The 26,880-nt window shown below is 61.1% G+C and overlaps 3 protein-coding genes across 3 annotated transcripts; 2 read left to right on the top strand and 1 right to left on the bottom strand.

Moving 5' to 3' along the window:
• Positions 1 to 663: 663 nt before the first annotated feature.
• Positions 664 to 6,058, bottom strand: LOC105490550 (DEAD-box helicase 51). Its single transcript, XM_071070755.1, is given in 18 exon segments — positions 664 to 985; positions 1,277 to 1,411; positions 1,502 to 1,565; positions 1,738 to 1,768; positions 1,771 to 1,838; positions 2,108 to 2,224; positions 2,305 to 2,420; positions 2,523 to 2,712; positions 2,967 to 3,112; positions 3,190 to 3,298; positions 3,543 to 3,590; positions 3,592 to 3,647; positions 3,810 to 3,881; positions 3,968 to 4,057; positions 4,059 to 4,114; positions 4,405 to 4,555; positions 5,380 to 5,588; positions 5,708 to 6,058. Coding segments are annotated over 18 exon segments (1,989 nt in total). The 5' UTR covers positions 6,012 to 6,058; the 3' UTR covers positions 664 to 958.
• Positions 6,040 to 12,780, top strand: LOC105490549 (nucleolar complex associated 4 homolog). Its single transcript, XM_011756314.3, is given in 16 exon segments — positions 6,040 to 6,319; positions 6,570 to 6,690; positions 7,330 to 7,404; positions 7,407 to 7,435; positions 9,355 to 9,462; positions 9,773 to 9,922; positions 10,019 to 10,118; positions 10,210 to 10,244; positions 10,749 to 10,799; positions 10,891 to 11,002; positions 11,316 to 11,376; positions 11,591 to 11,701; positions 11,817 to 11,977; positions 12,079 to 12,161; positions 12,425 to 12,538; positions 12,624 to 12,780. Coding segments are annotated over 16 exon segments (1,548 nt in total). The 5' UTR covers positions 6,040 to 6,202; the 3' UTR covers positions 12,744 to 12,780.
• A 123-nt stretch (positions 12,781 to 12,903) lies between these two features.
• LOC139356909 (uncharacterized) lies at positions 12,904 to 19,731 on the top strand. The gene is made up of 4 exons (XM_071072331.1): positions 12,904 to 12,993; positions 13,252 to 13,605; positions 17,508 to 17,615; positions 18,310 to 19,731. The coding sequence occupies exons 1-4, from the start codon at positions 12,904 to 12,906 to the stop codon at positions 18,760 to 18,762; spliced, it is 1,005 nt and encodes a 334-aa protein (XP_070928432.1). The 3' UTR covers positions 18,763 to 19,731.
• The last annotated feature ends 7,149 nt before the right edge of the window (positions 19,732 to 26,880 follow it).

Genomic DNA, 26,880 nt, shown 5'->3' with positions numbered 1-26,880 from the left:
TGGAGTGCAGTGGCCGGATCTCAGCTCACTGCAAGCTCCGCCTCCCGGGTTCACGCCATTCTCCTGCCTCAGCCTCCCGAGTAGCTGGGACTACAGGCGCCCGCCACCTCGCCCGGCTAGTTTTTTGTATTTTTTAGTAGAGACGGGGTTTCACCGTGTCAGCCAGGATGGTCTCGATCTCCTGACCTCGTGATCCGCCCGTCTCGGCCTCCCAAAGTGCTGGGATTACAGGCTTGAGCCACCGCGCCCGGCCTGAGAGCTAATTTTTTATTTATTTATTTTTTTTGAGACAGAGTTTCGCTCTTGTTGCTCAGACTGGAGTGCAATGGCATAATCTCAGCTCACCACAGCCTACACCTCCCAGGTTCAAGCCATTCTCCTGCCTCAGCCATCCAAGTAGCTGGGATTATAGGCACCTGCCACCACACCCGGCTAATTTTGTATTTTTACAAAATACAAGACAAATAAAAGAGATGGGGTTTCTCCATGTTGGTCAGGCTGGTCTCGAACTCCTGACCTCAGGTGATCCACCCATCTTGGCCTCCCAAAGTGCTGGAATTACAGGCGCGAGCCACCATGCCTGGCCGAGAGCCTCATTTTTAACATTAACTCAAGGTTAATCCCGACAACTCTCAGAAAAATCACGACAGGTGCCACTGTGTCTGTCTGGGAGTACTTTTCATAGTTTTACTGAGGCTTCATTGCCAGCGGCCATCCTGACCTTCAGGCCATGAAAGTGACAGGCCCTAAAGTCTCCAGTCTGGGCGTGTGCTTGAGCTTTGACGCCCAGGCTGCCTGGCGCAGAGACCACGTGCTCGGGGAGGAAGGCTGTGTCTGCTGGGGAACTCCTTTCCTCACACAGAGCATCAGTGATCAGCTCTGGAAGGAGGCTCAGGGTGGTGAGCGCGCAGTCCCTCTGGTCCTCTGGTGCAGTCCCTCGGGCCCTCCGAGCCCCGGCCTAGGCCGCCCTCTGCTTGTGCTCTTCCTGTGGGGGAAAGAGGACGGCTCAGCACCACACACTCCTTCCCCTCATTGTCTGCGGGACCCTGGGCTCTGCCCGGAAGGCTGAGGACGGGAAGCCCCACGCAGCAGAAGCCCGGCCCTGGCTCTGCTGACCCTCCCTGGGGCCATGCATTTCCACCATTGACACCCGGGGGCTCCTTGTCCTTGGGCCAGAAGCTCGAGGACAACTTGTATGACCCTCTTTCCTCGTTTCCTCTTTTGTGCACGCGTGGAGAAACCCTCAGAGGGTTTCGTGCCAGACACTGGCCCTCACCTTGATGGACTCCTCCAGCTGGGACAGGGCCTCCTCGTACCGAGGAACCAGGGGCTGCAGCAGCTTGCTGGAGAGCTCGTGCCGCCGCAACTCAGGCGCCCCAGCTTCGGTCAGCATCTGGAGGAACCTCCTCTCCTGGAGGGAAGCTCATGGTGGAAGGGGGTTCTTGGGCCAGCCCCTCGTCACCCTCAGGCAGCAGAAACTCCCAAGACCCTCGCGCCTCACCTGCACTTTCAGGAGCAGCGTGAAGGCCTGTCCCATTTTCCCAGCGCGGGCCGTCCTCCCAGCCCTGGAATCACACGCGGCTATCTCCAGCCTGGCCCCTGAGCCTTCAGGGGTCTGACGGAACGACGGCTTCTCTCCACACCAACCCCACCCACACCAGGCAGGACGGTCCCACATACAACGCCCAGGAGCTCACAAAGCCCCAGACCCCCCAGTGGCGGCTGCGCCGCACTCACCGGTGCACATAGGTTCTCAGGTACTGGGGGCGTCATAGTTCACCACCAGCTCCACACCCTGCACATCGATGCCTCGGGCGGTGGCATCCGTGCTGATGAGCCTGCCGGGACACACAGCATCGTGGGCCTGCTGTGCCAGGAGCAGGGGCTGTGGCAGCACCGGCCCTGTGGGGGGCAGCTCAGGCCTTTCTGGGAAGTGGCTGCCATGGATCCAGGGCACAGGAAGCCGACTTGCAGAAGGAAGCACCCTTTAGAGGGCTCCAAGCTGACCCTGGAGTGGGCACCCCCACCCCACAGAGGCCCGCCCCGAAGCTGACCCTGGAGTGGGCACCCCCACCCCACAGAGGCCCGCCCCTGCCCAGGGACTCACAGCTGGATCTTCCCCTGTTCAAACTGCTTCAGGATCCTCCTCCTCTGGCCAGGGCCGTAGCGCGAGGAGAACTCAGCCACGTCCACACCCCCAAAGGCCTGCACCAGCAAGAAGAGCCTAGGCAGAGAGAAGGCTGCAGCCCTGTGATGCTAGGACCAGAGGCTGCCTCTGCCATCCCCGCCCAGCTGGGGCCTCACCTGTGGGAGTTCTCTCGGGAGTTAGTGAAGCAGAGAACCTTCGAGAAGCCCATCTCCAGGACCAGGTGCAGGACAACCAGCGGCTTAGAGCTGAGGCTGCAGGGCACGTAGTGGTGCTACAGGGACAGCAGGGGGTGGGGATGGAGGTGGGGGTTGGTTAGGGGCCCCGGGCCCCAGGCTCCTGGCATAACCCTCTGCCCAGCCAGTATCCCACTCACCGTGAGCCCAACAGGGAAGGCATACTTCCCCGAGTCCCCGTCCCCATCTGTATCTTCCAGGCCCCTGCGTGCCAGCCCTGTGGAGAAAAGCCGGGGCTGATAGAGGCCCAGCTGTTGCAGCTTTTCGGGGTTCTGGGTCAGAGTAGCCGAGAAGAGCAGCTTCTGCAGGGGCATCTGCGGACAGCAGGTACTGGAAGAGAAGGGGGTGTTGCTGGCACTGTGTCAGCGACTGCCTCGAGACTCCAGGGAACGGGATTCTTCACACCACCCACTGTAGAGACTACCGTGGGCCAGGGGCAAGGTGAGTCCAGCTCACAGAACAGAACGATGCGGTTCTGTGCACCAGAGCTCAAGCCAGCCTTGTCTCTTGGCACTAAGAAAGGAGAGCTACACGCAGAGGCCTCTGCTCAGGGGATGCCAGCAACTGGGCGTGCCGCTGGATACCTGGCGGCTGTCACATCCTGGGCCTGTCTTCGCTGGAGCAAGGCACAGGGGTCCGTGGGGTCCTCACTCTGGAAGGCAGCCGCCACCACCCGTGGCAGCCAGGACTGATGCATGCTGTCAATCATCCGGTCAGCCTCGTCGATGACCTGCGGGAGGCAGGGAGCCCGGGACTGGGTGGCACGGCCCTGAGCTCAAAGCCCAGGCCTCTGGGGTGGGGACTTACCAGGAAGCGGAGCTGCTGGAGGTTGAATCCTGGGGTCTGGTCGATGTGGTCCACCAGGCGGCCGGGGGTGGCTACCACGATGTCAGCCAAGCAGCGGAACCCGTCAGCGCTACAGACCAAAGGGCGGCTCGAGAGAAGGAAGCTTTCTCAAGGGCTTCCGGACAGCAAGACGCTGCCTCACCCCATAGTCCCAACTCCACCCTGCGTGGGAAAGGGGCAGACGGGAGCTCCTCCTCTTCACGGGAACCAGGCGGTTAAACTTGGCGGCCCCTCCTCTGCTCCTGTGGTGCCTTAGGCCACCGGCAAGGCTGAGCAAGGACACCTTGAAAACCCCACACCCTGACGCTACCTACGTTTTCTGGACGAGGCTCTCCTGCTCCTTGGCCAGAGACTTCTGTCCAAATCAGGGAGACTCTCAGAGGTGTGGCATCTGTGTAGATGTTGAAAACTTTGGTCACCTGCAGGAGAAGTCTGTCACCGGCCTGGAGATAGCTGGTGTTCCCCCACTGCAGCAAAAAGGACCCCAGATCTAGTCTGGGTCACCCAGGGGCTGACCGCCGTGCACTAAGCAAGGAAGCAGAGGCTGGCGGTGCCACACTCCAGGTCTAGGGTCCGCGTACCTGCTGGGCCAGCTCCTTGGTGGGCAGCACGACCAGGGCACGGATGTGGCAGACCACTCTGGACAGCAGGGCCTGAGGAGGAAGGGGCTCCTGTGTCAGCAAGGCTGTTACCTGCCCTCTGCACACGCGCTATAGAGGAAGGGGACCCTCACACAGACCTGCACCACAGGGATGACGAAGGCCAGTGTCTTCCCACTGCCTGTCGGGGCAGAAACACAGAGGTCGCTAGGCCGGTAGCCGCCTCTGCCCCACCAGAAACCCACAGGCCGCGCTCTCCAGGAGGGCAGGAATCACAGCTGCCTGGACTGGACGAAGAAAGGCGAGAGAGAAGTCACATGTTTACGCCTGGGCCTGCCGCTTCCCTGCCTGTGACCTCTGGGCTGGGCCGCTCTGCTGGAGGCCTGGGAACCACTCCCCCGAGGAATGGCACCAGGGCCCAGAGGAACACCAGCCTCAGGAGAACCATGAGCTTGAGGGTGCTGAGACCACACTTGGCACCGATGTGGCAGGGACGCCTGACCCATGGCCACGTACAGCCTTTTGTGTGGGTGCCCAGGGAGGTGTTCCCTCAGCTGCCTGCCCGGGGCTGGGGCACCTGGAAAGTAGGACGAGATGCCATGTGCCCGCAGCTGCTTCTGCAGGTCAGGGTGGACCTCAGGGATGTCCTCGATAGGAACCAGATCTTCGTTGACGTTCTTTCTGACACAGCTGGGCTCAGCCAGCCACCTTGGCAGGAAAGGCTGGACCTGCCATCAAAAAGAGAGGCCAGGTGAGCACCTTCCAGGCTCTCACGCAGAAGCAGCCCGGGGTGGCAGAGGCTGGGGGAGGGAGGCCGGGGAAACCTCTTCTGTAGTCTCCAGCTCCTCCTCAGCCCCAGGATGCACTTTTCATGCAGCCTTGACAGAAGTTCAACAGCAAAAGTAGACACCACTCACTGAGCAAACTCACCTGTAGTCTCCCATCAACCCACAGTGGCACCCACCCTTCCGCAGCCAGGAGGCCCTGTGACCTGGTGCTCACCTGCCCCAGCCACGCCGGCGTCCCTGCCTCGAGGCCTCTGCCTGGCATCCCCAACCCTCAACTTTGACCTGGCTTCAAGTCTTCGCATCCCAGCTCAAAGAAAACCTTCTCCACCCCGCCCTACCTAAGGTGCCCAAGCACTCTGCCAAACTTTTCCTTTTCTTCACCTGTCTCACCAGAGATCTCTACCGAAAACCACCCGTGCTAAGCAAAAACACCAAGGACCAGGGGCTTGCGGAATGGCCTCTGACTTGCTCCTGAGGCGGTGAGCGCACAGCAGGAGACCCCCCCGCACGTTCACGCAAGCACATCCTGCAGGAGAACTGGCGCGGCGCGACGGGATGGCAGGGGCAAGCCTAGCAGAAAAAACGGGAGCTCCGCACATGCAGGATCCAGACTCCTAGGGGATGAAACTGCAGGCCTGGCAGTGAGGCGCGTCTGTGACCCGGGAGCATTCGCTCAACGATGCCTTCCGGGGCGACCGCCACACTTAAGAATCTGCGCAGCCTCCCCTCCCACGCCGACCACCCTTCCGACAGCCGCCGCTCACCTTCGGCGCCTTCCTCCTCCCGAACCCCCCCAGCACCAGGCCGGGGACCAGGGGTCCGGCCGCCTCCTCCAGGGCCCGTCCGTCTGGGGCCGCCTCGGCGCTGGCGCTGCGCTCCCCCGGCGCATCCTCGCTGCTCCCTGAGCTGGGCTCCCCTGGCGCATCCTCGCTGCTCCCTGAGCTGGGCTCCCCTGGCGCATCCTCGCTGCTCCCTGAGCTGGGCTCCCCCGGCGCATCCTCGCTGCTTTCTGCGAGGCAGACACCCACCCGGCAGCGCGTCAGCACCGAGTCGCCGGCGCCCCGGAGGGAGCCCGCTCGCCCCACGACTCACCTGCGCCCGCGTCCTCGCCGTCCGCCTTCCGTCGCTTTCCCTGCCGCGCCTCCGGCTGCCCGACTCCGCGCCGTTCACCCGCCGCCGCCCGCCGGGGCCGCCGTCGCTTCCTGGTCGCCGGCTCGGTCGGTGCAGCCGCCTCGGTCGGCGCGGGCTCCCGCTGCTGCTGCCGTTCGCGGGCCCGGCTCTGCAGCCGCTCGAGCAGCGCGCGGGCCCGGCCGTGGGCCCCGGCCTCCGCGCCCTCCGGCCCCGCCGCAGCTGCCGCCTCGGGGCCCTGGTACCGCGCGACGTAGAATAGCGACATGGCCAGCGGCACGCCTGGGGCTCGGGCTCGGCGCGCGGCGATGACGTCGCCGGCACGCCTGGGACTCGGGCTCGGCGCGAAAGACGGGGTTTGGGTGCGGCGCGTAGAGATGACGTCAGACTCTACGCGCAGTGGTGACGTCAAGGGAGCGCCGGCGGCTGGGTACCGCGTTTTGCCGTGTTGGCGGCGGCATGGAGCGGGAGCCGGGCGCCGCGGGCGTTCGCCGGGCGCTGGGCCGCAGGCTGGAGGCGGTACTGGCGAGCCGGAGTGAGGCCAACGCCGTGTTCGACATCCTGGCCGTGCTGCAGGTGGGCCCGGCGGCGTCTTAGGGCCGGGGTCGCGGCCCGGGAGCGGGACTTGAACGGGGGGCTGCGGCGGCAGGGCCCTAGGAGGTTCAGAGACGGCGTTGGAGGGTCAGGGAGGGAGGCGTGTGGATCACGGGTCGGGGGTGACGGGGCTGGCGTCCCGAGGGGGAAGGGAGCAGGGGTGGGGGGCGGCCGAGGCAGGGGCGAAGGTGACAGTTCCCGGCTGGGCACCCTGCCGCCGCCTCTCCTGCAGTCTGAGGACCAGGAGGAGATCCAGGAAGCAGTCCGCACGTGCAGCCGTCTTTTTGGGGCCTTGCTGGAGCGGGGAGAGCTGTTTGTGGGCCAGCTGCCTTCTGAGGAGATGGTCATGACAGGTGAGCCCTGGAGGGCCCCGGGGCTGCTCTTCTCTTTCCGTGGGTCGGAGGGAGGTTTGTCACCGTGGGATGAGCGCCCCCAAACCTGTCACAGACCGTGCAGGCTGGTGGGAGGACACACCAAGCCCCCGCGGAGGATGGATGCAGGGGTGACATGGATACTATATAGCTGCGTTTAGATGAACGCTGGACAAGGTACGACTTTTTGTCTGTGTGCTTTGCACCCATTTTGTAATTTTATGTTGATTGATCTTGACATGGTCACTTAAACTCGGAAGTTCCTTTATGTCCCCATTCTGGGGACGTGGGGTCTTGGAGTAAAGTGAGGAGATGTGGATCCTGCCCCTGGCAGCTTGCCTGAGGCAGTCCTGGGGTAGGAGCTGCTCTTCCTGTTTGCAGGGCTCAGGGAACCTGCAGGTCCCAGCACAGGTCTGGGGGCCATAGCGACCTGTTTCCACCTGTGGAGGCTGAGTAGAAGACAGTGGGAGGGTGGAGCCAGGCCTGAGACTTTGGGCGGGGCCCAAAGTGGCATATGTGGGCTGAGCCCCCTAACCTGTCTGCAGGGTGCCGGGGAGCCGCACGGAAGTACAAGGTGTGGACGAGACACCGCTATCACTGACCGCCTTAACCTGTCTGCAGGGTCCCGGGGAGCCACACGGAAGTACAAAGTATGGATGAGACATCGCTATCACAGCTGCGGCAACCGCTTGGGAGAGCTCTGGGCCACCCCTCCTTTCAGGTCAAGGTGGGTCATTGGGCCGCACTCATCCGTGTCCATCCCCTGCACTGCCACTCCCAGGCTATCCACAAATCAGAGGTCTGGGGCTCCCACAATTGTCCAGGGAAAGCTGCTTCCTTTCTTTGGCTCATGGGAGCGTCACCTTGTGGGCGTTCAGCCCCGTTTACAAACATGGCTATCGAGTCCTGTACTGGATATTGAAGAGGCACAACCCGTGTTCACCTCCAGAGGCATCGACGGGCATCTCTGTTGCATAGAGCACGCACATCAAGCCTCGTGCCAGTCCACAGCTGTGTTTGCTCAGCCCACACTGTGGTCTGCAGCCATGGGAATGCATTGCGAGCTTTTTTAAAATCTGTATTGAGGAATAAGTGATGCACAGTTTACCATTTAAATTGACAAGTTAGCGTTTGTTACTGTGTTCACAGTTGTGCAGTGGTTACCACTATGCCAGAACATCTTCATCGCCCCAAAAAGAAATCCTGTACCAGTTAACATCGCTGCCATATCCTACCCCGTTCCACACCAACCCCAGACACCCACTCATTTAGTTTCTGGGTCAGTGGGTTTGCTTTCTCTAGACGCTTATCACAAGGGGGAGCATGTGGTATGTGCCTTCCACTTGTCGGTGTGTTCAGAGGCTGGTTCCTCCCTGCGGCTGAGCGGCGTCCCGTCGTGCAGCACGCACCCGTCAGCTGCGCGTGCGTTGCTGGGTATTTGGGTCGTTTCCACCTGTGGCTGTTAAGAACAGTGGACTGTGAACGTTCGTGTACAAACTTTTGTGTGAACATGTTTGTTTTGCTTGAATGTGCCTCATCAGTGGAATTACAGGGCCACACGGCAGTTCTGTTTCTAACGTCTGAGGAACTGCAAGACTGTTTTCCACAGTAGCTGCGCCATCTTACACTCCCGCTGGCAGAGTATGAGCGTTCCATACTCCACGTCTTTGCCGACGCATCTGTCTCTAGTTATAGTCGAGTTGCAGACTTCTAAAAGCTGGGAGATACTACATGAAAATAACCAGCGTCCTGCTTTTCACAAAGAAATAATCAGTTCTGTCAACACTGGGGTCTAAGTTTGTTCATGGCTGTAATTGGCTGGAGGGAGAGTCAGGGACAGCTCTGAGACAGGTGCCTGCTCCTGTCATCCCACACGTGGCTCTTTTGTTTTGTGGTGTCATCTGCTGGGACCTGAAAGTACTGAGTTTGCCACCCTGAGATGAGAGCTTCTGAGCCTGAATCTGAGTTGGGCAGCATGCTGGCGTCACACCCCTGTTTTCACAGCTGTGCCCAAGGGTTATGGTGGCATTCCTGTGATACAGGTGATGAGAGAGCAGTCAGGTGGCCATAAAGCAGACCTGGGCTGTGTGCCTTTCCCTGGCCAGACTCTCGTGAGCACTGGATTTCTTTAACTCAAGATCTTGTCGCCGGGCGCGGTGGCTCAAGCCTGTAATCCCAGCACTTTGGGAGGCCGAGACGGGCGGATCACGAGGTCAGGAGATCGAGACCATCCTGGCTAACACGGTGAAACCCCGTCTCTACTAAAAAATACAAAAAAACTAGCCGGGCGAGGTGGTGGGCGCCTGTAGTCCCGGCTACTCGGGAGGCTGAGGCAGGAGAATGGTGTAAAAACCCGGGAGGCAGAGCTTGCAGTGAGCTGAGATCCGGCCACTGCACTCCAGCCTGGGTGACAGAGCGAGACTCCGTCTCAAAAAAAAAGAAAAAAAAAAAAAGATCTTGTCATGCCCATGTTGTGGGTGGGACACGGAAGCCCGGAGTGCCATCTGGTGGCGTGTGGAACAAGAGAAGGCCAGGACGCCCTTTTCTCAGCTCTGGGCCTGGTTGTGAGGGGCTCCCTGACTGGGCTGAGCTCTGGGCCCATCTGGGGTGAGGACATCACAGCCACCCTGCACTGCCCCTTCCCAGGAGCTGGCCCTCAGTGCGCTCATGAAGTTCGTGCAGCTGGAAGGAGCACATCCCCTGGAGAAGCCCAAGTGGGAAGGCAACTACCTGTTTCCCCGAGAGCTCTTCAAGGTGAGGGCCTGGCTGGGGGGTCCCAGAGAGCCCGGCTGGGGAGTCCCAGAGGGCCCGGCTGGGGGGTCCCAGAGGGCCTGGCTGCCTGGCCAGAGCCCAGGGTGGCCCTGTAGTCGGGGCGGGGCCTGCTGAGCTGAGCCTGGCTGTTGGCTGGGACCCTCCTGCGGCTCCTGTGCGTGTGGGGTGCCTCTCATGGCCCACCCAACCAGGAGGAGGCTGAGTAGGGGCCTTGGTGGGGTGGGGCTGCCTGCCTGGGCCGTGCTGGCCTGTGCTGGGCCGGGCAGGGCTGCTCACTGGTCCTTGCCCCCAGTTGGTGGTGGGAGGCCTGCTTTCTCCTGAGGAGGACCAGAGCCTGCTCCTGTCCCAGTTCCGGGAGTACCTGGACTACGACGACACTCGCTACCACAGCATGCAGGCGGCCGTGGAGGTCGTGGCCCGGGTCACTGGCCAGCACCCCGAGGTGAGCGACGGGGCCTGTCAGCAGCATCATGCTGGTGCCTCCCGGGGAGGCAGGGGCTGGGGGGTGGCATCCAGGCACTCAGGTCCGGCTCCGCAGGTGCCCCCGGCCTTCTGGAACAACACCTTCACGCTGCTGTCTGCCGTGAGCCTGCCCCGCCGGGAGCCCACCGTCTCCAGCTTCTATGTGAAGCGCACGGGTGAGGCCCTGAGGGCCAGGGGCGGACGGGGCTGGGCCTTGGTCTGCCTCCCCCGCGGGTCAGGTGACCTTTGTTCTCACTTTCCCTGCAGAGCTGTGGGACACCTGGAAGGTTGCTCACCTGAAGGTGAGTGGCCTCCGGAGAGCCGGGCACCCTCCTGGGCTTGCAGGGTGCGTGTGGGGTGTGTGCGAGACCCCGTGCAGGCTGCCGCCTTCCTCACGAGGAAACTCCCAGGGTACAGGTGGCAGCTCGCATGGCCACTGGGTCACTCGAAGTGTGGGAGGTGACAAGGCCTCTGAACTCGGGGCCCTCCTTTGGGTCAGAGGCCACCACCGCCTCTCGGAATCTGAAGGCTCTGGTGCCATCCGTGGGCCCCGCGGGCTGTGTTGGGCGCAGCCCCCCTCTTGGCCCTCGTCTTGCCAAGGCTTCTTTCCTGGCTGTTCTGAGACCCCAGCCTTGAGGGCGAGGTGCTCCTGACTTGAATGGTGACAGTTAGAGGGAGGGCGGGGTCAGAAGAGTGGAGAGCGGGCTTGCGTTGGCTCAGGGCTGGGCTTCAGTGTGCCCTGGCAGCTGCTTGGGCTCTGGGTCTGGGGTCAGGAGGGCAGAAGTACAGCCTGGACTCTGTCGCAGGAACACAGGAAGGCTTTCCAGACCATGTGGCTCAGCTTCCTCAAGCACAAGGTAGGGGCCAGGCCGGTTGGTGAGGGCGGGGGCAGCACCCGGGTGTCCCCAAGGGTGGAGGCCTCACCCTGACCTGCCGGCCCTCGCCCAGCTGCCCCTCAGCCTCTACAAGAAGGTGCTGCTGATCACGCACGACGCCATCCTGCCGCAGCTGGCCCAGCCCACGCTCATGATCGACTTCCTCACCCGCGCCTGCGACCTCGGTGAGTGCGGCCGCCTGGTTCACACCACACCCCAACCCCCCTCGGTGAGTGCGGCCGCCTCACTCATGCCGGGAGCAGCGCCTCCCATACCCCCAACCCCCCAACCCCCACCCCGCAGCCCCTCTTCCCCAACCCTGCAGCCTCCACCCCCCACTCCCCTGCCCTGCATGTGGTCTCCAGCTTTGTGTCCGTGGGGGCTGTGGGAGGGGACAGCAGGGGCAGGGCCACACTCCACAGCTTAGGCTCAGCGTGGGCAGGGAGTGGGGTGGGAGCGAGGTCACTGCAGCTCCAGCGTGTGTCTGTCTGTCTGCAGGTGGGGCCCTCAGCCTCTTGGCCTTGAACGGGCTGTTCATCTTGATTCACAAACACAACCTGTGAGTGTCTCCAGGGGTGTAGGTCTTCCCCGTCCGTCCAGCCCTGCTTACCTGTGCCCTTCCCACCCTGCCCCACGGGGTCCCCGCTCTTCTCACAGGCCGTGGCATTGGAGCCCCTGGGCGGGAGGAAGGGGTGCCGAGTGAGACCCTGGCCTTGGAGGCCTCAGTTCCCAGGCCCTGCTCCATCCACTGCTCCTTCCCCGCCGGCCCACAGGGAGTACCCCGACTTCTACCGGAAGCTCTACGGCCTCCTGGACCCTTCCGTCTTTCACGTCAAGTACCGGGCCCGTTTCTTCCACCTGGCTGATCTCTTCCTGTCTTCTTCGTGAGTACCAGAGCACCTGGCTCTGCCCTGCTCTGTGCTTCTGCAGCCTGGGGCCAGGGGAGGGTGATGGGGGCTAGCGGTCCAGGCCCTGTCTCACAACCACTGCCCTGCCCAGCCACCTCCCTGCCTACCTGGTGGCCGCCTTCGCCAAGCGCCTGGCCCGCCTGGCCCTGACGGCTCCCCCCGAGGCCCTGCTCATGGTCCTGCCTTTCATCTGTAACCTGCTGCGCCGGCACCCCGCCTGCCGGGTCCTCGTGCACCGCCCACACGGCCCTGGTGAGTCGCGGGGCTCTCGGAGGCTGGGCTGGACCTGTGGCAGGGGTGCCTGGTGCCCTGGAGAGGTGGACAGCAAATGAGGGTCCGCATCTCATTCCTAGAGCTGGACGCCGACCCCTACGACCCCGGAGAGAAGGACCCAGCCCAGAGCCGGGCCTTGGAGAGCTCCCTGTGGGAGCTTCAGGTGAGGGTGCTGCTGCCACGCCCTGGGGCCTCCCGAGCCATCCTTTGGCCCCTCAGAAAGCCCAGCTCCCCATGCCACCTCCCGCATAGCCTCGTGCCGTGTCCCCCACTGGCCACCAGGGTTTGTGGGTGCTTGGTGCTTGGCCTTCTTCCGTGGCTCTGCCCCCACCCCGCCCACTCTGGTTAGGAGCACAGGGAGGTGGTGGCTGGGGGCATAGGGCGGGGGCCTGGGGTAGCTGCCCCTTGACAGCCCTGCTACCCCAGGCCCTCCAGCGCCACTACCATCCTGAGGTGTCCAAAGCCGCCAGCGTCATCAACCAGGCCCTGTCTGTACCCGAGGTCAGCATCGCGCCGCTGCTGGAGCTCACGGCCTATGAGGTATGGGACTGGGGCCGGGGTGCGAGGGCCTGAGCCCCAGGGCGCTGAGCCAAGCCTGAGAGCCACCGTCCTTTGTCCTTTGCAGATCTTTGAGCGGGACCTGAAGAAGAAGGGGCCCGAGCCAGTGCCGCTGGAGTTTATCCCAGCCCAGGGCCTGCTGGGACGGCCGGGCGAACTTTGTGCCCAGCACTTCACACTCAGCTGACACCGGCCCACCTGTGAATAAATGATTTTGCAGGAGAGCGGCTCGGAGTGTGGACAGGGGCGGCTGGATGCCTCTGCCAGGCCGAGGGCCTCACATCCACCTGAGCCCACCAGGCACATGGCAAAGCGAGGCCCCTGCCTCCTCCGCAGCCTGGGACGGCATGGTGGGGAACCTGAGGCATGGTCTTTCCCAGGGCCTCTGGCCCACCAGTGTCACGGGTCACCCAGCCTCCCTCACTCCCCGGGCCCCAGTGACCTCACTGTTGCAGAGCTCGGGGCCTCTGCTGAGGTTACACTCCAGACACCTGGGAGGGAGCTGGGGGGTTCTCTCTGCCTGGGTCAGTTGTGGCGGGAGGTGGGTGTGGTGGTATGTACAGGTATGATGTGTGTGGGAGTCGGGGGGGTGTTGGTGTGAGTAGGGTGTCCGTGTGACTGGGGGGACTTTGGTTGTGAGTAGGGGGGTGTTTGTGTGAATTGGGGGGGTTGGTGTCAGTGGGGGATGACGTGAGTCGGGGGTTCCTGTGTCAACGTCCCACCCTGGCTGTGTCCTGCTGGTCCCGTCTTTGTTCTGGGAGTCCCGTGAGGCCCTGGGTGGATGCTGCGTAGTTTTACAGGCAGTGCCTGGGCCCCTCTGGAGTTTCCCCACATTGGGAGGCCCTGGTCCAGCTGCAGCGGCGTTTTCCCGCCGTGGGAGGCCCTGGTCCAGCTACAGCACAGCCTTGTTATTGGGGTGTTTATATTCAGGGGACCCAATTTGTACCAAACAAACCAGGTTTTCTGTCTACACGGGGACCCCCAGGTTCCTTTTCACAGTGTGTTTATTCGAGGACAGAGAGTGGCACAGGGCACTGGAACGGAGCTTGGTGGGTGTGGGCGTGGGCGTGGCTGGGGAGGGTGGTGAGTGCCTCGGCTCCCACTTGAGGGGGGCACCCTGCTGGCCCAGCACTGGCTGGGAACCCTCCGTGTGCCCAGCAGGGGTTTGGGGAGCAGAGTGATGGTGGAGATGGTGCCCTTGCTCCTAGCATCCCCCGGCTGCTTCCCTCTGCCCCAGTGGGCTCCTCAAGTGAACTGGCTCCTGCCCCAGGGCCTTCACACCAGCCACAGCTGTGGCCTCTGCTGCATTTCCCCGCGTTGCCCCGGTTTGAACACCCCTTCCCTGCCCCCGGGAGGCCTTCCCTGGTACCGTGTGTAGCAGTCCTGCACGGGGACCCCTCCTTCCCCACTCTCCACAGACTGTCCCGCCCGAGCCCCTCAGCGCTCAGGCTGCAGCGCGGCAGACAAGGCCCGGCCTCTTGCTGTGCCCTGGGCAGCCTGTCACACCCAGTATGCTCTCTCCCCACCCTCCCAGAGCTGCTGGGGCCGGGCTGGGCTGTAGGCGCTGGTGTCCTGAGCCTGTGCGGCCACCAGAGGCCGCTGCAGCATTGCCTGGGCTGGGGCGCTCCCCAAGCTGCCCTGCCCGGTTCGCCTTGCCAGGCTCTACAGCCTTTCCCACTTGGACTCGGCCAGGGCCTCCCTCCTGACGTCACGGGGGGTTTGTGCTGGGCTGTTAGGCCCATCTCGGATGACAGGTGAGGCCAGGAAGAGCCGGCTGCAGGAGTGAAAGCCCCTCGCTGGAGGCAGACGTTCCAGGCTCAGTCTGCTGTGGGCTGAGCTGGGGCCCCCAGAAGATGCACTGAAGTCCTAGCCCTCAGGGCCTCAGAGTGGGATGTCATCTGGGGAGATGGGGTCGTTACAGAGGTCATCAAGGCTCGGATCCTGTAGGGTGGGGTCCCAGGGCCTCGGAGTGGGATGTCATCTGGAGATGGGGTCGTTACAGAGGTCGTTAGGAGGTCATCAAGGCTCGGATCCTGTACGGTGGGGTCCATGTAGCTAGTCCATGTAGTCAACCTGGACACAGGCCGGAGGAGGGAGAGCATCGTGGGAAGGGGATAGGGGATGGTGGCGTCTGCAAGCTAAGGAGAGCCAGGAGGAACCTTTGCTGCCAACACCAGGACCTGGGACTTAGCCTCTAGAACGGGGCACGATGTCGCTGTCCAGGCTGCCCGGTGTGTGCTTGTTGACGGGAGCCTGAGCTGACAGACGAACCGGGCTGAGGTTCCCGGACTGTCACCCCGACTGTCCGCACCCCAGCTGTGATGTCCCCATCCTCCGGGCTCTGCGCAGGCTCTCGGGTCACCCCAGGTGTATCCTGGTGGTGACAAGTCACACGGCTTTAGTGGAAGGGACTCTGCTGGGGGGCCACAGCTAACCTCAGGCACAACTGGGCCTTCACCCAGAGTCACCCACAGCCGGGCTCTGCACCTCAGCTCCAAGGTGGCACCACGGATCCTGCTCTTGCAGGAGGAGGTGTCAGCCTGGCTCTGCCTGGCCTCACTGCTGTGCAGAGCTCCCCAAGGGTGGATGGGAACTGGGAGATAGGACTGGCAGGAGGCTGGATCCCCACACTGATCTCTGCAGGGGCCGGGCAGGTGACAGAAAGGTGGCGTGGGCCGGGTCTGGGTGCGGGGGAACAGGGGGACGGAAGCCAGGCCTGCTGAGCAGGAGCAGGTGTATGGGGGCTCCAGGGCATGGGGGAGGCTCTGGCCCAGGCCTTCTGGCCGCCTCGTGTCCTTGGCCTGCTGGCCTGTGGCGTTCCTGACCTTGGTGCACCCAGGCCTGTCCAGGAGGGCTGTCGTGTTGCCTGACCCAGCCGACCGTCTGTAGACGGGGCCCCGCAGGGGCGAGTGGAGCTGAGTGGCCCTGGAGGAGCCAGGCCAGGGCCTCTGGCCTCACCTGCTGGGTGACGCTCTGTGGAGAATTGAGGAGGCTCCAAAAGGGGCCTGAGTGGCCGGGACAACCTCTGTGACTCGGGGGTGAGAGGCTGGAGGGCCAGGCTGGCTGTGAGGCTCCTGGCCCCGCTGGTTAGAACTCAGACTGTGGCAGCTCTGGGACCACCCCAGACCCAACTGAATGTGCACGTCTGGGCACAGCGGGGCTGGGCTGGGACCTGCGTGTCCGGGAGCTCCTGGGTGCTTGTCACTGCTGACCCAGGCTGGGCTGTTGCCAGTGTCCTCCCCAGCTGCGCCCTGTGGCCCCCCCCCCACTCTGCCCCAGGCGTTCTGTACCCTGCTTCTGTGAAGCAAACTAACAGCAACCCCGGCCTGGGCCTTTGCCCCGTGACCTCTGCCCAGCGCAGCACCTCCTGGACAGCGTCTCCCTGCGCCTTCCCCTCCCTCCAGTCTGGGCTCAGTGGAGGGGAACTGCTGGGTTCCATTAGAGGCCCTTGCAGGATGCTGATTGTGGATATTTAGCAACAAGTCGGGATTGGGCCCCAGAGGCCGGTGGCTCCCGTGCACCCAGCAGGCAGGAGCCCCAGGAGGTGGGGCAGCCAGGCCACTTCCAGCCTCGTCGCCCTGTAGGCAGCACGGTGCTCCTAGAGCCCCCTGGGGCAAGGGAGTGAAATAGTGATTTTCCTTGCATAAACCAACAGCCTTTTCCCTGATTAAAACAGGGCTTCAGTTTTATTTATAATTTTTAAATGACAAAGGCAACATGAACCTAACGGTCAACATTCAAATGAAAGCTCAGCGCACAGAGAAGCTGTGAGGAGTCCCGGCCGTTCTCCCTAAACGGCCCCTTCCTGTTTGGCCTCAGCCTCAGTTCGAAGCTTTGTTGTGTATCTTTTTTTTTCTTTTAACACACAAACTGTTTATTCCTTCTGAGCTTCAGTATTCTCATCGCAACCATATGCAGAATGGGTCACACCTCAGGCGTGCGAGGGGCAGTGGGCCGTGGTTTCTTGGCCACACCCTCGGGCATCTCCTGCCACCCCTCCTTTGCTGTGTCCAAAACGGAACCTCAGCCCAGCCTTCTCGTCTGCACCAGAGCCTGACTCCTGTTGTCCTGGGAAGCGCTCGGTCCCCCAGCGCGGAGACCCCGTCTGCCAGCACCACGAATGTGCCACTTGGGGACGCCACTGCCTCCTGGCTCGAGTTTGAGCTTTTTAAAACCACTTCAAAAAATTCTGTATAAACAAAAACATTTTTTTTTTTTTTTTGAGACGGAGTCTTGCTCTGTCGCCCAGGCTGGAGTGCAGTGGCCGGATCTCAGCTCACTGCAAGCTCCGCCTCCCGGGTTCACGCCATTCTCCTGCCTCAGCCTCCCAAGTAGCTGGGACTACAGGCGCCCGCCACCTTGCCCGGCTACTTTTTTTGTATTTTTTTTTTTTAGTAGAGACGGGGTTTCACCGTGTTAGCCAGGATGGTCTTGATCTCCCGACCTCGTGATCCGCCCGTCTCGGCCTCCCAAAGTGCTGGGATTACAGGCTTGAGCCACCGCGCCCAGCCAACAAAAACATTTTAAATGTAAGGATGAGTGCCCCGTTGGCAGCATTTGGGGCATACCGAGTTGAGGTGAAACTCACTCAGTTCACCGGTTTGTCTTGTCTTTTTGGTGCCGGGTGAGGGGCAGCCCAGGCGTTTCCTCCCGTTTGCCGTGGGTGGCCCCTGTGGTGACAGTCACTCTGCCTCCTGCTCCTGCAGCCGGCACCCCCCATGGTCCTGGTTCCAAAGACCACCTGGTCCCTGGGCTGAGGACCCTGCCGCCGCCTCACCTTCCCCTCCCCAGATGAAATCCCGAGCCAAGTCTGGAGGCCTAACCCGACTGGAACGCCCACCTCCCGTCCCCACACCATCCGGCCTCCCAGAGTGCAGATACAGGCCCGGGCCGCGGGGACCCTGGGCCGCGGGGACCCTGAGCTGACGGAGGTTCTGTTTTCCCTCCGCAGGAGGACAGGTGCAGAGCACCGAGAAGGCCACGTCCCTCCCTCCCGGCGGGTGTGCCCGGGACCTACATCCACGTGCTTCCAGCCGGCTCATTCCTCCGAGTCAGCCAGGTTTAGATTCTGTCATCAGAGGGGCTCTGTGTCCGGCAACTTCCACGTACCCGTCTTCGGTCCTCCACTCCCTGTGTTCCCCGCGGGACCCGGGCATGAACAGGGACCTCCTTCACCGCCCGAGGTCCCCTCTCCCTGGCTGGCAGCCCCCATCCCCGAGAGCATGGGCACGTCCGTCCCCTGTGCTGTGGAGGAGCGCGTGCCCTCCGAGATCCAGGTGCTGCCCACCAGGCGGTGTTAGGGGTGCCTTGTTCTCAAGGGTGCCATCCTTGTTAATGGGATTCAGGCCTTTGTAAAAGTGGCTTCTTCACTTGGTGCTGAGCCAGCTGCTCTCTGGCCTTTGGCCTCCCGCCAGGTTGGGCGCAGTCAGGAGGCCCTCGCTAGAGGCTGGTGCCTTCGTCCTGGACTTCCCGGCCTGCAGAACTGGCGAGAAGACAGTGGTACTTTGTAGAAGTTACCTGTAACTGAGACACCTTCAGTTCCAGAATCTTAGAGAAATTCCAGGGCCCTTCAATCACCTATGAGGTCAATACTCAGCCAGCACCTGTGTGTCCCCGGCGGGTCCCCTTCCAGGTCCTCGCTGCACACGGAGAACAGCACCGCACAAATGGGGTCTCTCCCCCTGTACTTGCCCCGCTCCCTCACTGTCTGTCTCTCCCTCTCCTCCTGACCCCGATTCTGGGTCTCCCTCCAGGAAATGAATGTGGCTGCCCGACAATTAAGTCCCAGCTACATCCGTAATGAGGGACGTCTGACGAGCTGTGGAGTGCGCGTTCCGGCAGTAAGGGACGCTGGAGCATTTAACTGGCATTTAGGAAATCAGCTGCGGAGAATCAGCCGTCAGCCCGTGTGTTTCCTGAGCATCAGTCGTGCTGGGAGCTGTGGCGAAGGCCCCCGCCGTAAGCGATTCCTGCTTGACAGTGAGGAGCGTGTCTGTTCCCTGGGTGCCTGGGTCTCCCCCACTGGGCCAGCAGCCCATGGTGAAGGCCATGCTGGTCTCCAACAGCATGGGCTCCACTCCTGGCTGGGAGGGTGGCACGGCCCCAGGCCTCAGTTGTCCCATCTACAGAGTGTGCTGCCAGGGGCTGTGTCTGCTCAGAAAATGACTTCCAAACGTAGTGGTGTGGAACTGCAGCAGCAGCACTGATTTTGCTCGGAATCTGCAGTGTGGACTTGGTGGGGACGGCTTGCCTCTGCTCTAGGTGGCAGGAGGTAGAGTTGGGTGTTGGGGACTGGGGTCATTAGAGCTCACCACACGCCATGACACACACCACTACACACATAAACTACACACACCACTACACAGACACACCACTACACACACCACTGCACACACCACTACACACACCACTGCACACACCACTACACACACCACTGCACACACACTGCTACACTCACCACTTCATGCACACACCAGTACACACACACCACTACACACACTACACTCACACACTACACACTACACACACTACACGCACACACCACTACACACACCACACACACCACTACACACACTACTACTCACGACACGCACACATCAGTACACACACACCCCACTATATGCACACACTACTACACACACACCGCTACACACCACTATACACATACTACTTTTCACACACACACCACTACACGCGCACACCACTACATGCACATACCACTACACTCACACACTACACACACACCACTACATACACACACTACTACACACACACCACTACACACACACACACCACTACATACACACACTACTACATACACACCACTATACACATACTACTTTTCACACGCACACCACTACACACACACACCCCACTACACGTACACACCACTACACACACACCCCTCCAGGCCCTGGGCCCCGCCTACCTCAGCGCCCTCCCTGCAGCTGTGACTCAGTGGCCCCTGAAACGCCTCTGCCCCTTCCTGGTCTTCCCAGATGTTCTCCACCAGCTTTGCTGTTCAGGGTGCCGACGGGGACCCCTCATCCCGCAGCCTTCATGGGGTGGGGTTCACTCCATGTCCCCGTCCTGGCCCCCAGCACTGGCGAGTGGACCTTCTTTGGAAATAGGGTCTTTGCGGATGTAATAAAAGAACCAGCTGAGATCATCCTGCATTCAGGCTGGGCCCTCAATCTGGTGGCTGGTGTCCTAGTCAGAGGCGTGAGGAGGAAGGCAGAGGCCGGAACGATCCATCGGCTCTGAGGGTGCAGCCGGGGTCTCTGGGAGCTGAAAAAGGCAGGAACCGGTCCTCCCTGGGTTTCTGAGTTCCCCACCTGCCCACACCTGCCCACTCAGCTCCTCCCCACTCAGCTCCTCCTCCTCAGCTCCTCCCCACTCAGCTTCTCCCCACTCAGCTCCTCCTCACTCAGCTCTTCCTCCTTCAACTCCTCCCCACTCAGCTCATCCTCACTCAGCTCCTCCCCATTCAGCTTCTCCTCCCTCAGCTCCTCCTCCCTCAGCTCCTCCCCACTCAGCTCCTCCCCACTCAGCTCCTCCCCACTCAGCTCCTCCTCCCTCAGCTCCTCCTCCTTCAGCTCCTCCCCACTCAGCTCTTCCTCACTCAGCTCCTCCCCATTCAGCTCCTCCTCCTTCAGCTCCTCCCCACTCAGCTCCTCCCCACTCAGCGCCTCCTCCCTCAGCTCCTCCTCCTTCAGCTCCTCCCCACTCAGCTCTTCCTCACTCAGCTCCTCCTCCCTCAGCTCGTCCCCATTCAGCTGCTCCCCACTCAGCTCCTCCCCACTCAGCTCCTTCTCCCTCAACTTCTCCCTCAGCTCCTCCCCACTCAGCTCCTCCTTCCTCAACTCCTCCTCCCTCAGCTCCTCCCCACTCAGCTTCTCCTCCCTCAGCTCCTCCTCCCTCAGCTCCTCCCCATTCAGGTGCTCCCCACTCAGATCCTCCTCCCTCAGCTCCTCCCCACTCAGCTTCTCCCCACTCAGCTCCTCCTTAGCTCCTCCCCACTCAGCTTCTCCCCACTCAGTTCCTCCTCACTCAGCTCCTCCTCCCTCAGCTCCTCCCCACTCAGCTCCTCCCCACTCAGCTTCTCCCCACTCAGTTCCTCCTCACTCAGCTCCTCCTCCCTCAGCTTCTCCCCACTCAGCTCCTTCCCACTCAGCTCCTCCCCACTCAGCCCCTCCCCACTCAGCTCCTAAGTCAGCTCCTCCCCACTCAGCTCCTCCCCACTCAGCTCCTCCTCACTCAGCTCCTCTCCTTCCCACTCAGCTCCTCCCCTCTCAGCTCCTTCCCACTCAGCTACTCCCCACTCAGCTCCTCAATCAGCTCCTCCCCACTCAGCTCCTCCCCACTCAGCTCCTCCTCCCTCAGCTCCTCCCCACTCAGCTTCTCCCCACTCAGCTCTTCCTCCCTCAGCTCCTCCCTCAGCTCCTCCCCACTCAGGGATTCTGTCTGGATTGTGCAGGTCAGTGGGTCTGACACTTGCACTGTGGCACTTGGAGAACACGAGTGCAGCTCTTCAACAGTTGTCCCCTTGAGAGATGAGGTCTGCGTCCCTCTCCTCGGGGTTGGGTGGGCTTGTGACTTCTTTAACCAGGAGAGGCTGGGCAAGGTGGTCCCACAGGACTCTCAGGCTGGGTCATCAGAGACCACACCGTGCCCTCCCCTACGTGGAGACGCCACACTGTGAGAAAGCCCAAGTCACACAGTGGCGCATGACACCTGCCTCGGTTTTCAGCCTGGCTGCCTTGGGACCCCAGCAGCCACCCACGGAGCCTTCATCCCAGCCGAAGCCCCCATTTGGTGGGGCAGTGTCCAGCCACTGCCAACCCACAGCATCAAGGAGGGAAGAAAACAAGGGTTCCACAGCTCTGCCCTGGGCACCGTCCTTCCCTGCCCTGGAGGACGGGAAACGTGTGCCCTGCACAGACCCTCTCCTCTCTCCTGTCTCCTCTGCTCTCTGCTCTTCCCTCTCCTCTCTCTTTTCTTTCTTTTTGGCAGACATAGGACGCGTTTCTCTCTGCTACTCTCAAATCCCCCTCGTCACACATTATTTTGTCACCTGCAGCTTCTGGCCTCCAGAACGGCCCCCAGGACCCCCCGGCCTCACACCCCCTGGCCCTCCCTCGTGCCTGGGCTTGGTCGGAACTGCCGGCACCCGGCATGAGAGGGTGCAGTGCGTCCAGAGTCCGGTCCTGAGGTGCTGTCCCCATCCTCCGTGCTGTCTCCAGCCACCCTCTCAGGTCACCAGCTGCCCTGCTGTGAGGAGGCTCGGGGAGGCCCGTGGGGAGGCGGGAAGTGGGTGAGAGCCAGGGAAGCAGCCTCCTGGGCCAGCCTGTGCTCTGCCCACTTCCTGAGCTGTGGCCACTTCAGAGATGTGTATTTTTACTAATATGGCAGCTGCGCTCTGAGGAGAATTACTGTTATGAAATATTTCCCACTACCGCAGTCGATTTTGGTTTCATTTAAAATTCAAAAGCGGCGCTGGCCACCTTCCCGGGCAGTGGGGACGCACAGAGTCCGAGTTTTCTCTGCCCGGCAGGTTCCTGGGCCACGCGGCCACAGCAGACGCCGCATGGAGAGTGAGGTCCGCCGCCGAAGTCGTGGGCAGGGCGGGGCAGGGGCCCTTCTGAAATCCCTTCCCCGGGCCCTCACATTTGGGCCAGGAGGGTGGATGTCGCCTTTTCTGGAAGGCGGAAACCCCTTGCTCAGCGTCCCCTCGGTTCCCATGCTCAGCTGCTGCCGAGTCGCTGGTGAGCCCAGGCTCCAGAGCCCCTGTGGTAGGAGCCATCGGGAGCTTCCCTGACCCCTGACCTCACCCACGGCTGCGTCACCTCCCTCACTGCCCCTCCTCCGTCTCTGTTCCTCCCCTGACCCCGTTGTTCTGTTTCTAGCCCCAGGTGGCTCCATCCCCAGCTGCCGGGTTCTCCCCGCCTGTGGGACCTCCGACTCGCCCTGTGCTGGGTGCAGTTCCGTCCTGCAGGTCTAAGCCACTCCGTTGCCTCTTAGTTTCCTTCCCCCAGAAGCGGTCTCTGTTGATGCTGGGTCAGAGCTGTCATGCACTGAGCTGCCCGTGGGGAGGGCGGGTGCCCCGCAGGAAGGTGGGGCCCTGCTGCTCTGGCAGAATGGGAGCTGCTCAGGCCAGGGGGTACAGGGGCTGCAGGACGCCCCCAGGACGGGCATCTGGCCTGCCCCAGAGGAGTAGCATGACCCTGAGCTTGTGCCTGTGCCCTCGCCCCCGCCATGTGAGCTCCTCTCCCTGCTCTGCACACATTTTAAAGGACACACGAGTAACCAAAAGCCAGGTAGGTGCTGTGCAGAGCCAGGATGTGTGGCCCAGCCCTGAACCACGCTCGCTCTCAGGCTGCCCAGGGTCCCCAGGGCGCAGGTCACCCATGGAGTGGGGTCCACATCAGGCCTCAGAGGGTGTCACCCCAGCCTCCAGGAAGGTGCCTCGTGGATGGCTCCACCCTGGTTAGCCCCATGGCTAACAAAGCCAGGAATTCCCGCAGGGCCTGGGCGTGCGGGTGGCATGGCCTCTGGAATTTGCTTTTGTCCTGTCACTAACTGGATAAATGGCCCAGCAGTCTCACCACGTTCATCCCATTAAAGAAGAGTCGCTGGGCTCCCGGCTGCTCGGGGCTGTGCAGCGTGGCTGCAATCCTGTGGTAATTCCACGTCTAATGTGGGGCTCCCGGCTGCTCGGGGCTGGGCAGCGTGGCTGCAATCCTGTGGTAATTCCACGTCTAGTGTGTTCAGGACTCTCCAGACAGCCTTCCACAGTGGGTGCACCACTGACATCCCACCAGCGGGGCACAAGGGTCCACGTTCTCCACATCCCTGCTAGCACTGGTCCCTTCCATCTCTCTCTGTCTCAATCATTTCTCTCCCCTGTCTGTCTATCTCTGTGATCTCTCTATCATGTCTCTCATCTATCCTATCTCTCTACCTATCTCTATTTGTCTATTTCAATCTATCACCTGTCTGCCACATCTATCTATATTAATGATCTCTATCCTTTGTCTATCATCTATATTCATTGATTAATCATATGTATCTGTATCATTCATCTATTTGTATCTGCCACTTAGCTAATCTATCACCCACCCATTCATCCACCCATCTGTCCATCAACCACTCATCCGTCCCTTGACCCATCCGTCATCCATCCATCCATCATCCATCCACCCACCCACCCATCCATCCAGCCATCCATCTGTCATCCGTTTACCTAGCCATCCATCCATCCACCCATCACCCATCTATCCATCATCCACCCATCCATCAATCATCCATCCATCCATCAACCCATCCATCGGTTCTGTGTAGGAGATGCGTAAGGGAAGAAGAAAAGACACACAATACCTTTAAGGGTACACAATCTTTATCCCACATAAATGACAGTGCAGATATGTAATAAGCAAATTGCAATAGGAAGGGGAGAAGGGAAAAAACATACATATATATTTATACTCACCAGACTATGGAGGATTCACCAGCACACTGGGAAGCAACAGCTTGGGCTCCAGAGTTGGCCACTCATCTGTGCACAGATGAGGAGAGGTCTCAGGAAACTTTGGCACGGTCTGGCACCTGAGCTCTTTTTGTAAGGGGTTGTTTGCCATGAGGCCCAGTCACAAGGGCCCTTTGCGACTGGGATCAAGGAACGCAAAAAGGTCAACTTGTTCTTGCGATTGTCTGTTATTTTTCAATAACTAATGTATAGGAATAGATCGAAATAGAGATTTCTCTGAAACGGCACCGCATAAATGCCTCAAGGGGCTCACACAACCTGTTCCAGGACTTGGTGACCATTGTTAGTGTCCATGTTCAATTGAGTTCAAATTTAACATTTAACTTTTCCTGCACACCATCACCCACCCATGCATCCATCTATCCATTCACCCATCCATGCATCTATCATCCATCCATCCACCCACCCATCCATTATCCATCGATCATTCATTCATCCACTCATCCGTCCATCCATCCACCTACCACCCACCCGTCCATCCATCCACCCACCCATCCATCATCCATCCACCCAGCCATCCATCATACATTCATCCATCCATCTACCCAACCATCCATCATTCATCCATCCACCCACTCATCCATCGGCCCATCCATCCACCCACCCATCCACCCATCCATCCATCATCCACCCACCCACCCATCCATCATCCATCTATCCATCCACTCATCACCTACCCATCCAGCCATCCATTCACCCATCCATCCATCATCCATCCACACAGTCATCCATCATACATTTATTAATCCATCCATCCACCTATTACCCACCCATCCATCCATTCACCCACCCATCCACCCACCCACCCATCCATCCACCCACCCATCCATCCATCCATCCATCCATCATTCATCCATCCAGCCATCCAGCCATCCATCTATCCATCCATTCATCACCCATTCACCCATCCATCCATCCACCCACCCATGCATCATCCATCCATCCATCCATCCATCCATCCATCCACTCATTGTCCATCTGCGCCATCCCTTGGGTGTGAAGTGCAGTCTTCCTGGGGTTTGAGTGGGTCTCTCTGATGGCTGGTGAGGCGGAACCTCCTTTCTGCCTGTGTGTGCTGAGGCTGTTGGGCATGGCCATGCATTGTCTGCAGGTGTGTCTGGGGACTCCCTCCTCCAGAGTCCCAGGCCACTGAGCTGCACAGGCACCTGAAGCTGCCAGGCTGAAATGACAACATAGATCTCCGGTCCTTGAGCCAGACCCTCTGACCACAGAATCCAAGGGAGGAGATAAAGTGATTGGCATTGCTTAAGCCACTCAGCTGTGGGGTTCTTGTTAGAAGGCAGTAGGTGGCTGCAGCCGTGAGCCTGAAGGGGTCACTCCTCCACCTAGGGTGGGAATCCAAGCGAGGAGCTTGGGAAAACCCTCGGCTCAGGGCCACCCTCCCTCTCTCCAGCCTCTTCCCTGCTCGGAGCCCTGGGCCTCTCAAGGGCAAGCTGGAAGGAGGGTGGCCGGTGGCAGGGAGGCAGAGCTGGCATTGGGATTTGCTGGGGCGGTAAGTGTGCAGGACAGAGGCCATTCACATAGCAGCAGAGGAGGCCACGTGGGCCAGAACCGAGGCGGAAATCGGTAGGTTTAATAACACATGAAGCCGAAACACAGCGTCCCTGAGGGTTGCCCCGCAATGTCTTTGTTCTCGCCAGCTGCGCGCCCATAGCACATGCAGTTTCCGAGGTGAATCAGCTTTTCTGGAAATCCAGCAGGGATTGAAACCTGGGGATCCCGAGACCACAGCTGAGTGTGGGGGTGGGGGTGGGGGAGGCGCTGGGGCCGCTGTGCAGGGAAGGATGTGGGGGGGTCACTTTCTGGCTGGGGGCTGGGCCTTCTGGGCTCTCCCCAGGTCAGGGCTGGTCTGGCGGCAGCGTCAGCGGGGCTGGATGAGGGTCCCCAGGAGCCCTGCTGAGCCGGCCCACGGGGCTTCCCAGCTGTGGCCTTTGGTTGGGCTGGACTGGAGGAGATAAACAAGCTGGGAGGGGTGCTCTGCAGCCAGCTGTCTGCTCGCCACGGAGTCCCTGAGCCTCAGTTTCCCCTGAGTGAAACGGGCCGGGAACAGCCTTCTCCATGGGCTTTCTGCAAGTCACAGTGAGGCCGGCCACACGCCCTGGCACAGCGATGTGGGGAGGGGCGGCCACACGTCCCGGCACAGCGATGTGGGGAGAGGTGGCCACTTGGGCCCCCGGGGGCCAATGCTGAGATGGGGTCCGGGCTGGGATAACGGGAATAAGTGCAGGACAGGGCCGGGGCTACTGACCGTGGGTGGGGGCTGCTGAGTGCAGTGCAGACCCAAACGACAGGAGCCCAGCAGAGCCCGCCCTTCCAAGGAGCCTCACATCGGAGGACCTGCCTGGGCTGTGCTGGTGCCAGGCTCAGAAGCTGGGGCCCCAACTCTGATGGTGCCGGGGCTGAGGCTGTCCCTGGTCCTGGGGGTACATCCTTTCTTGATGCCAGGGAGCAGGATGTGGGATTGGGAGGGAGTTGGGTTATGGGCCAGGGACCCCGTGGGGCTTTCATGGGGCCAGCATGGGGAGTGTGTGCTCCCATGGTGGGTGGTGGGACAGTGCCACATGGTCACAGGACCAGGAGCCCCAGCCCTGGCTGAGCCTTCTTAGAAATGCAGAGTCCTGGGTGCCCCCTGCCTGCCGTGCTGCACTGGCTCCCTCGATCTGGTGGGGTCCCGGCCCCCTGGCAGAGTGCACTGAGGGATCTGCGGATAGGATCCCCTGTGGTGGCCAGCACCCTGCCCCCCCCGGCTGGCCCTTGC

Source organism: Macaca nemestrina, chromosome 10 (assembly GCF_043159975.1).
Source record: "Macaca nemestrina isolate mMacNem1 chromosome 10, mMacNem.hap1, whole genome shotgun sequence".
Taxonomy (NCBI): domain Eukaryota; kingdom Metazoa; phylum Chordata; class Mammalia; order Primates; family Cercopithecidae; genus Macaca; species Macaca nemestrina.
This window is presented reverse-complemented; position numbering and strand designations above follow the sequence as displayed.